Below are 10,693 nucleotides of genomic sequence, written 5' to 3'. Positions count from 1 at the left end.
TTCTTTCTGCCAGTCCTGCCTTCTTACTTATTTACTTCCAGTGTTCTTGGTTTCTTAGCTGTTACCTATGCCCAAGGTTGATCCTGCAAGTCCCCCAGGGATGTCCCCGCCCTGGGGTGGGTCACCCACGGGCTGCAGTCCCGCAGGGTTGTCCCTGCTCCAGCGTGGGTCATCTATGGGCTACAGTCCCTTCAGAGGTGTGCTTCCTCTGGGATAGAGCACCTCCTTTCATGACCATTTATCAGGCTGGATCACCAACGCTGTCCCCTTCCACCTGCCTCCTCCCATGTCTCCTTTTGCGCACGTTCCTTGTGTCTCCTACTCCTAGTGGCTTTATTGCACCTTCTTAAATATATTTGAGCGCAAGGGCCATATGCTCCTGTCACTGACGGGGCTTCTGGTGTGCAAGCAGATTTTACACTGGTCTCAGGGCCAGCTGGAAGGGGCTGTGGCAGGCATAGAGCAGTTCCTGGCCTCCCAGACAGGGCAGCCCTGTGTCCCCCATCCCCTGCCCCAATCAAAACTCTGCAATTTATGCCAAATAAAACTGTGAATTCTTTAATTTAAGATAAGCATTTTTAAAATGTATACATCTTTTATGGGGTTGATACATTGCCTAAGAACAGTAACTTGTTGGTTTAAATTGGTTGCTAAACATAGCCTGGGTTTTAACTAAACCCATAGGGAAGGTTTCTGTGCAGAATTGTGTGGAAGACTCGCTTACAGATCACAGGTTCTCTGCACCATTTAGATGGAAAGTTTGACATACTCACTCAAACACGAGGGGAAAATCCAGCCAAATAAAGTGGGGCAACAGGATATTATACCTAAATTTCCAAACTCATTCTATTCCAACCAGGCTCATGTTACCAGAAAAGTACATCTCATAGGTCCAGAAGCCTGATTATTAGAATTTTATTTGATGTATGTGGGAGCATAGCAGTTGGAAAATTTAATATTTGGAGAAAATAGCAGATCATGGCACATAATTCAGTGACATGTGGCATCTCAAATTCATATGAAGTGGTTCCCTCTTATAGGAAATGGCAGCATTCAAAGGGTTATCAGTATGTTCTTGCTAACCAAACTCAGCCTGTATCATCAAGCCAGTCAGCGCGCTGTCTTGTATTTGGAACAGCTATCTCTCCTTAAGCTTCCCAAATTGGGAAAAATCTGCTCTACAGTTAAAAAGCCAAGCCCTGCAGGATTCCCAGCAGTTACTCAGAATAGCAGAATTCCTTACATTTCAATGGAGAGTGTGAGTCACATACAGCACAGATGTTTACTGTCATCCACCCAGGGAAATGTAAAGCCATATGCTTTAGTCCAGCTGAGCACTTAAGCACTTAAAACATATATCAAATACCCTAGCATTAAGCTTTGTTTGAATAAGAGATTTGCCAAACAGGCATTTATACTGCATCAGACCTTTATGGTCTTCTGCAGGCCAGCCACAAAAAGCAATAGTGTTAACCAAAAGCAAAGTACCCTGCCACACCTAAAATGAGGATGTGAGTTGTGCAGGAGTCGTTTCCAGTTACTGTTTGCTTTGCTTTCCAACCTCCAGCTGCCTCCTGATGTCCGATACATCCACGGGGACCCTCACTGTCAGACCATCCATTGACTTCTTAATGCACACCTGGCAGCCAAGGCGAGATCTGAGGGAAAAAAAAAAAAACCAAAAACATTAAGTGAAGCTCATCTTCACAGTAAAGAAAGAAATTCCCCACCCACATTGGGGTGTCTGGTCCAGGCTGGGTTTTCTCTAAAGGTCTCCTGTGCCCCAAGAGAAAGCAGCTCTAGAAGCACAACCTTAATACAGAATAAGTTCTGTCCCCTGGGAAACAGGTGCCAGCTGCTGAGACTCTGCCTCAGAGGCTTGAGGATCTGCTGTGGTCAGCAGGGAGGCTTACGTCTCAGTGAGGCCGTACGCCAAGTCCAGCATGTCCAGCTCTTCATCTGAGATGGCATCCAGCTTGTGGAAGGTGTCCTTCTCAAAGATGAGGTGACAGGTGGAGCAGGCTAACGTCCCTTCACACGCACCTGGTGGAGACACGAGGGAGTGACAGCAAATAGGAAAAAACACAGGGGTGAGAGAGACCACCTTCAGGAACAGTGTGAGAAAGGTCCTTTAACAGACCTGCAGCGTGTCAAAAGAGATGCCAGAAAACACAACAGATGGATGCAGATTTCAGCCTGCCTCTTCTCTGGGAGCATCGCAATCAGTTGTCAAACTTGTGTGTCAGCTCTAACCAGCCACCCACACTGACAGAGACCGCTGGAATGCCAGCGGTAACGGCGTGGAAATCACACGGCCGTCTCAGTGTGGTAAGCCAGCCCAGCAAGCAGCTGTCGGGGAAGAGAAGCCTGCTTCATGGGCTCAGCAGAACACAGCATCACGTGCACCGTTTCCATGTACACTGTTCCCAGGTATTTCCATGTATACTCTACCCAGGCACCCGCTGGTCACAGCACAGATGCATAAATCCTAAGAGCACGTACCCTTGTGCAACACCTACCAAATCCATCAATGGCCAAGTTTTGATTGACTACCACTTCCAGCAAACTCTGCCCTTCTTTGGCTGTGGCCGTAAGTCGCTCTCCATCCCGATTTATAAAATTCACCGTCACTTGGTCTGCAGAGCTGTAAGAAATGTTTGCAAAAAATCAGAGGATCCCACCCTTTCCTGCACACCCACCGTTGAGGTCTTTTGGCTGAGCACTAGAGACATTTGGAGGGAAACGTGCGCACAAATGCTTTCTAGGAGGATTACACCACGCATGTCAGAGAAGATTCAGGTCATCGGTTCTCAGTGGTGGGCAAATCTGAGTTGACCCAAAATATTTCCCACTTTATCAAATGTCCCTCAGAATAAATATTTAACTGCACATGAACAAGCGCAGATGCTCTGCGTCCGCTGCCTCTGCTTGGGCTGGCTGGCGGAGGGAGCATTTGTAGGCAGGCAGAGAGCTGCAAGCCCTGCGATGTTAATCCTGGAGGGAGCAGTGTAATAACAAGGAAAGTGCTCAGGAGCAGACACTAATCACGCAATAAGAGCTGTCGTTCACATTTTGCTTCCCCTTTCCAAGGGGATTACTTGAGGACTGTTCTTTTTCTGCTGCTTGTTCTTTAATGAGGTGCCCGCTCTTTCCCTGGACACAACCACAGGGAGCCTTGCTGTGACGAGATACGCTCAGCCCCAGCTTACAGAGTAACCATGCTGAGTAGCCTCCTCTGAGCTGATGTGATCCTCGCTCAGGAGAAATTGCTAGTTATTTTGACAGCCTGCAAGATCTAACCTGGTACAGAGTTAAGAACAAGGCCATCAGCATCTATTACTGCTGACTTGCGGAAACCACATCTACAAATAAGAGGGCAACAACAGCCACTTTATCTCCTCCAGACCAGGCTCTCCCCACCAGAGTGAAGGCTGCCACCCTGAACAGCGCTGTCAAGGATTTCTCACCAAGACACCATATTCTGAGATCATCTATTATATTTGCCAGAGGAAGCCCAGGAGCAGTGTTTTTTTCTTATAGCGTACATACCCAAATGGTCACTTCGAAGCAGGAGGTCCCGGTTACCCAAAGGTCCCACCCACTGTGCTGAAACAGGGCAGCACCCTGGAGTCAGTGCTTATTCTGCCCAGTGCATCTCCGTGTGTCACTGCCCAAGTACCCATCATCTCAAAGCCCAGGACATTCTCCAGTGGCAGAAGATGGGTCCATCCTCTTCTCTTTCGTCAAGCTGGCAACATGCACCACTCCCCCAGATCTCTGGAAAGAACCACCTCTGCCTCCCACAGCTGATAAACTCCCAAGCACTGGCAGTGTCAGCGCTGCCCCACGGCCTTGCTGCTGTCGTTTCTGGCATAGAAAGAACAAACCACAGCCTTGAAGATAGAGTGAATTTTGCAGTGAGAACTGGCCAAGCTCAAAATTCCCTGATATTTCCCACTTACACAAGGCTGATCGAAGCAGTATCCAGCTTCTTCCAATAAAAGTGCTGTTTCGTATAAAGCTCGGTAACACTTCTCCTGGAAACCCGAGGGCCAGTTAAAGAAACAGCTCTGAGAATTTCTAGTATTACCTCCTGACTTCTTGCAATGTATCTGCAATATACACTGAATACAAACCATCACAGCGCCAGAGCCACACATCAGAGCAAACCCACCAGCCAAGGACACGCTGCAGAACCCACGCTCCTCTGTGCCAGGCGTCCTCTTGGAAAGTCAGAGACTGGGAGGAAGAATTGGTTAAATGGGAATTGTCCCTGGTGTAGCAGCACCAGCAGCTGAAAGGATTTACCCCTGTCTGCTCATCCATCTCTGCTCTGTGGCGGATGAAAATGAAGCGCGTGGAGATCTCTGCTGACTTCCTCTTAACGTTAAGCACAAAACTGTATAAGGATCAAGTATAAACAATTTCCTCTGCTCTTCCTTAACTCACAAGAGGCAGAGGTGGAACACGGAGGATGGATGCAGCAGAATAGGAGACAGGAAAGAATTCTTGTAAAAATGTAACGGAAAAGGGCGAAGAAATGTTCTCCTCTTTCAAGTTTGCAGGTATCATTCATTCCACTTCATAAAAGTCACAATCACCATCTAGATATAATCCCATCCACCTGCTGACAAATCGTTGGAGTCTAAGCGATTCAGGATGCTGTTTCTTAAAAATGTTGTCACAGGGACTTCACCAGCAAGACTTCAGGCACAGAAAATTCCAAGCAATTATCTCTTAGGAAAGCAAACCCCCACATTCTGTCAAAATTTGGAGGTGGAGAAAAGAGCTGAAACAATATTTTTTGCCTTCTCTGCTCTTTTGTTTTCAGCTGCATCTTGATTCAGCTAGCAGGAGAACACAGGGGCCACTACACACTCACGCAAGGAGGCTGGCTTCCTGTTGTTCAGAAACCTTTGGCAGAAAACAATGGCTGGGCCATTAGTGTACAACAGGGTCCCCTGGTACGAAACCGGCTGTGGAGTTAGCATTGAGACCCCACTGCAGGGGGAAGAGTTTCCCACGTGCAGAATGGAAAGATCACGTTGCAGTCCTGCACAGCCAGGCAGGACCACCCCATTTCCCAAAGCAAACAGCCAAAGAACATCTTTAAGACATTTCAGTCTCCTTCGTAGAGACACCCACAGACATTTCTTTGTAAGTAGGTAATTTAAAGGATAGTTCTCAAATGCTGAAAGAAAACAAAACAACCCTGTCTATATTTTGTTGATTGGACCCGTTTATTCGATTGTTATGGTCAATAGGCAGATTTCCTGGCAGTGTCGGTTTTACAGTTATGGGTAAAATAATTTGTTACACAATAGAAATAGTAAAGTCATAGGACTTCACGTGATGCTGCAATTCTTCAACAGGGTAGCGCAAGCTGGCTACCTGCAGGCAGAGTGTGCTGGATCCAACAATCCCCAAAGCTTCACGCACGCTCATTGACAGAAAACTTCGCCTGTGTAGTTTCTGAGGCACCTAGAGCTTCAGCAGGCATCACTCCTGGGAGGGTCTCTGCACCAGGCTCGCACAGAGGCTAGGGGGATTTGTTCCCCGCAGTTCCTCCTGGACACAGCCCCGCTTCGGCTGTTGCTGCCAGTTAAATGAGCTCCGAGGCAGCTGAGCTGCAGCAGGGACAGCACGCAGGGTGTCCTTAGATACAACGAAGTATAGATGCAGATGCTATTGCCAGAGACCCCCTGGGTGACTTTGGAGAAGCCTGGGTGCAACAGTTCACCTTTGAGAGCAGGGACGGTGCCAAGTACTCCTGACCACAACACAGAGCACCTGTAAGCACCTTCTCTCCCTTCGTTGGCTGTAGAGGAAATTTAAGCTGCATGCCTGTGTTCTTAGCATAGGCGCCTCTGTTCGGGGCATAAACCCAGCCTCATTACGCCCTGTTTTCACTGTTCAGTTCAGTCACACCCCACAGCCCCACGCACATACCGGCCTGGTTGTACTCCTATCCCCCAAATGAGCTCAAGCCTCCTCTGGAGGCAACCTGCTTTGGGCACCCAAGGCTTCAGGAGAACCTGGAAAGAAAATCCGTAGCTTTTCTTTTCTATTTACCTTTTCTTTTCTATTTACCTTTTCTTTTCTATTTACCTTTTCTTTTCTATTTACCTTTTCTTTTCTATTTACCTTTTCTTTTCTATTTACCTTTTCTTTTCTATTTACCTTTTCTTTTCTATTTACCTTTTCTTTTCTATTTACCTTTTCTTTTCTATTTACCTTTTCTTTTCTATTTACCTTTTCTTTTCTATTTACCTTTTCTTTTCTATTTACCTTTTCTTTTCTATTTACCTTTTCTTTTCTATTTACCTTTTCTTTTCTATTTACCTTTTCTTTTCTATTTACCTTTTCTTTTCTATTTACCTTTTCTTTTCTATTTACCTTTTCTTTTCTATTTACCTTTTCTTTTCTATTTACCTTTTCTTTTCTATTTACCTTTTCTTTTCTATTTACCTTTTCTTTTCTATTTACCTTTTCTTTTCTATTTACCTTTTCTTTTCTATTTACCTTTTCTTTTCTATTTACCTTTTCTTTTCTATTTACCTTTTCTTTTCTATTTACCTTTTCTTTTCTATTTACCTTTTCTTTTCTATTTACCTTTTCTTTTCTATTTACCTTTTCTTTTCTATTTACCTTTTCTTTTCTATTTACCTTTTCTTTTCTATTTACCTTTTCTTTTCTATTTACCTTTTCTTTTCTATTTACCTTTTCTTTTCTATTTACCTTTTCTTTTCTATTTACCTTTTCTTTTCTATTTACCTTTTCTTTTCTATTTACCTTTTCTTTTCTATTTACCTTTTCTTTTCTATTTACCTTTTCTTTTCTATTTACCTTTTCTTTTCTATTTACCTTTTCTTTTCTATTTACCTTTTCTTTTCTATTTACCTTTTCTTTTCTATTTACCTTTTCTTTTCTATTTACCTTTTCTTTTCTATTTACCTTTTCTTTTCTATTTACCTTTTCTTTTCTATTTACCTTTTCTTTTCTATTTACCTTTTCTTTTCTATTTACCTTTTCTTTTCTATTTACCTTTTCTTTTCTATTTACCTTTTCTTTTCTATTTACCTTTTCTATTTACCTTTTCTTTTCTATTTACCTTTTCTTTTCTATTTACCTTTTCTTTTCTATTTACCTTTTCTTTTCTATTTACCTTTTCTTTTCTATTTACCTTTTCTTTTCTATTTACTTCTGAATTTGTTTATCAGTGTTTTTTGAAACTGAAAAAATTCCTTTCACATTTTGTTAAAAAATAATTTTGAACTGGGATTTTAAAAACAACTTGAAATTAATTAGACTAAATTTTGCTTCATTTAGGCTGAACTATTTTAAACAATTTTACAATGGCATTACTGTCACAGGACTCAGTGTCAGAGCTTTGGAAGTTCTTATCAGGATGTGACAAACTCAGCACTGCAAGTTCAACACATCCCGAATGATTATTCCCTTAAAGAAACAAACAAAAAAACACTCTCAAACTTCCTGCGACACAGAGAACTAGTGAAGGGATTTCAAGAAGGTGGATCTTCTCCCTGTCAGTGTTTTTCCCAAAAAGATACTTTCCAAGGCTGTACAAAACAGCAAGATGCCTACAAGTACTGCCAGAGATAACTTCATAAGCAACAAACCAATTAGAAAGAAAACCCATTGATAATGAGTCTTCATAAATCCCATTAAGCAGGGCTATCAGTGTAACTTTTCTCTAAGGTCAGACAGCAAAATGGTTTATTGTATTTCCTGTGATGTTTCTTGGGGCTTTTTCTCAATGTCTAGCAGATTAGTCTGACCCAGGTCATTCTGGCCTAGGACATCTACAAATTCCCTTTATTTTGCTCAGAGAAATGCAGTCTCCTTCTGAATTATCCCCAAGGCACAGGCAGAGGGAAGGCTGGCAGGGACTCCGCAGTAGTTCCTGCCGCAGGAGTACCGACGAGCACCGTGCCAGGCAGCGGCTCGGGTCAGCCCCATCCTTTCGGCACATGGGGACAGCCTGCTGCTGCGCCTTCAAGATTTCCTTCTGGAAGAGCGTCCAGCCTTCCTGGACCCCTTTGCCCTCCAGGACCACCTCCCAAGGGACTGCCAAGGCAGCCCCTAAACAAGCCAAAGTCTGCCCTTCCAGACGACCAGCTGGGAGGCCTCCACCCTGGCAGGGACCAAACGTGCTTAGAGGTGTTTCTAAACACAAGCTTCCGACCAGTCCCCGTCAGAGTTCAACTCTCACACTCAGCCACCATGCAAACGGTGCATCCTGTCCCAAGTAAGCAGTCAGCAAAGCCCGCCAGCAGTCACCACCAGCCTTCGGCGCCTGGCAGGACCCCAGCGCTGCGGGCTCGTTCAGCCCCTCGCACCTGCGCCACCGTCTCGGCAGCCGAGCATCAGCCTACCTCCTCCGCCTCCCTCTCAAGAAGGCATGCCAGCAAGGCACGAGAGCTTACGGTATGGCTTCCCGTAACCCAAAAGGAGCATGTTGCTCCCTGGGGCTGCAGACATTGTCAGCTCCCTACTCTGCCTTGATAGCAGCAGGGACACGAAGAACTTTCAATTCCCAGAGCGACACAGCGGTCATCCCAGCTTCCCCACAGCAGGAATACAGCGAGCTCGTGGCACAGCTGTCCGATGCACCTTGCCCACCATGTCCATTCCTCAAAGGCTGGTGATGGGGCCCCAGAAGTCAATGAACTCTTGTGCCACCATCGTCTTCACGCTCTGCATCCAGGCCACTAGCTGTGGCCTCCACAGCTCCCATGGCAGAGAGAAGCATGTCTCGCACACTGGCCCCCTGCACCACCTCCCTCCCGTCAGCATCTGCTTAGCCTACACTTCCTTGTCCACCACCTCCTGCAGGCCATGTTTCACACGGGCGCCTCTTCTCCCTTCTGTGGGACAAGGCAGGGAAGTGCGTGCCCCTCCTGAAAAGGCCCTTCTGGACACAGCAAGGTCGGGTTCAGCATTTTACTCACCTCGGTTCCCCAGAGGCATCCTGGAGCTTGTGCGTGGAGCTGAAGCCTCTTCCAGACCCCTGCTTAGCTGGTGTGTGATGCTGCTCAGTCACCCCACAGAGGTAAATAAAGCGAATTTTGCTCGCGTTCAGTCCACTTCGCAAGGGTCGCATAAGCCCCGAGATGCCTTGAGCTATCATGTTAGTTAGGGTCCTGCTTGTGTCTCTTGGGCTGTCCTTTGTTGCAAGGCCAGCTAGATTAAGTAGAGCTGAGAGGGAGAAGAAAAAAAGAAAAAAAAAAAGGAAAGAAAAAACTAGGACAGCCTCCCTGGGGGTGGAGGGAAGGAGGAGAGAGGGGAAGGAGGAGGCAAGGATGGACAGAGGGATTGTGCTTGGATCTTGCTGCAGTCCAGCCCATCAGGGCATGGGAATTGGGTGAAGTATGGTAACATGAACATCGTCTCCAAATACCAGTCCTCAAGCAATGCTCACCTTGCTTTGCTTTACAGAACTACGTTTTAGGAACCAGGCCTAAATTGTGTTTCAGGAGCAATATTAATTGCAATGTCTAATCTGAGGGGGTTGCAAACTGAGGACTGGAAGAGCAGACTGGCAGGAGTTCCTGAGGCTGCTGCCTCAGGAAGGGAAGGGCATGCCAGTTCTTACAGCAATGGGGTGAGAGTAAGACTTAGGATTCTGCTCTTGACATGGATGTCATCCAGCCACATCATCGCCTTCCCCAATACTGCAGGCTCCCAGCTCTAAAATGTGAAAATTCGCTTACTTCACAGGATGGTGGTGAGAAACAGCCACACTTCGCTCATTTGCTAAATTCTCTGCCGAGAAGTGCCATAAAGGCACAGATAAGTATCATTCATTTCATGCTGGTATCCCATGCTAGTGAGACTTCTGTAGAAGAAAACTCTGATTTATTCCCAGCAACACTGTCACTAACTTAGTGTACCCTCCTCTCCAATCAGTTTGCCCGAGGGCCAAAATGCAACAACAGAGAGTTTCAGTTCCTGTTTTTTGTGGAGTTTGAGAATAGCTCTCCTCTCAGGAGCCTGAATTGTCCCTAATACCAAAATAACAGTTCACCATTTGATAAGATGCTTGCTTTAATTAAGTTTTTTAATGCAGTAACGTTTAGTAGCCAGTATAAGCAAAAACCTTTGAAACTGGCCTCTAATCAGCCCAAACAAGGGAGAGAAACTACAGCATAAGAATAAGAACTGGCTGGGAAATGTCCCCCTCAACACACACAGAGTGAATTCGTAGTTTTGAAGATAACTGGAAAGTTTCAGCTTTCCACCCCAACATGAAAATTCTCCACCCAAAGATTTTGGATTGGAAGAAGTTGCTTAAGCTTCCCAAGAAAAGCATCAAAGACGTTAAGGAACGTAAGTATTTTCCACGAGTGGGGAGGGGAATCCTGTTCTTCAATCAGTTTTAAAGTTTTAAAGGCAAGCGTCCAAGCATTCAAACACACCGCTGAGATAGCTGCATTGGAGAGAAGCTCATGGGCAATGCCTAAAGGATTAAAAGAGGAAAAAAACCCTTTTTATTTCTTGGGGGGAAATCCCAGCTTCTAAAATCATGTGTCTACTTCCTTCTGTTCAACTTTGCATCTGGTAGAACCGCACAGAGGAATATTTCATTCCACCTCACTCCTATTTGCCAAGTGCAGGCTGGGCATTACTAGGCCCATGCAGGTCACACGCAGTGTCCTCCCATGGAAGGATC

General features: G+C 45.5%; 1 protein-coding gene across 2 annotated transcripts; it reads right to left on the bottom strand.

The window, feature by feature from the left end:
* Positions 1–557: 557 nt before the first annotated feature.
* Positions 558–9,389, bottom strand: LOC104052332 (adrenodoxin). Of its 2 annotated transcripts, none has more exons than XM_009513580.2 (4): positions 8,973–9,389; positions 2,520–2,644; positions 1,914–2,043; positions 558–1,658 (listed from the first exon to the last, which is right to left on the bottom strand). In XM_009513580.2, exons 1-4 carry the CDS (start codon positions 9,149–9,151, stop codon positions 1,538–1,540), a joined length of 555 nt encoding a protein of 184 aa, XP_009511875.2. In that variant the 5' UTR covers positions 9,152–9,389; the 3' UTR covers positions 558–1,537. The 2 variants fall into 2 exon arrangements, with proteins under 2 accessions (XP_009511875.2, XP_064318787.1); XM_064462717.1 differs by lacking the exon at positions 8,973–9,389 and adding an exon at positions 4,175–5,011.
* Between the last annotated feature and the right edge of the window lie 1,304 nt (positions 9,390–10,693).

The sequence above is a fragment of the Phalacrocorax carbo genome, chromosome 11 (genome assembly GCF_963921805.1).
Source record: "Phalacrocorax carbo chromosome 11, bPhaCar2.1, whole genome shotgun sequence".
NCBI lineage: Eukaryota > Metazoa > Chordata > Aves > Suliformes > Phalacrocoracidae > Phalacrocorax > Phalacrocorax carbo.
Note: the sequence above shows the minus strand (reverse complement) of the source record. Positions and strands in the feature narration are given on the sequence as shown.

Excerpts from the sequence above, each read along its gene's own strand:
- LOC104052332 (XM_009513580.2), bottom strand. The coding sequence starts at position 9,151 with ATGATAGCTCAAGGCATCTCGGGGCTTATGCGACCCTTGCGAAGTGGA. Across the intron at positions 2,645-8,972 it reads GATGCCTCTGGGGAACCGAG|CTCTGCAGACCAAGTGACGG; the intron begins GTGAGTAAAATG and ends CATTTCTTACAG. Across the intron at positions 2,044-2,519 it reads CTTGGCCATTGATGGATTTG|GTGCGTGTGAAGGGACGTTA; the intron begins GTAGGTGTTGCA and ends TGTCTCCACCAG.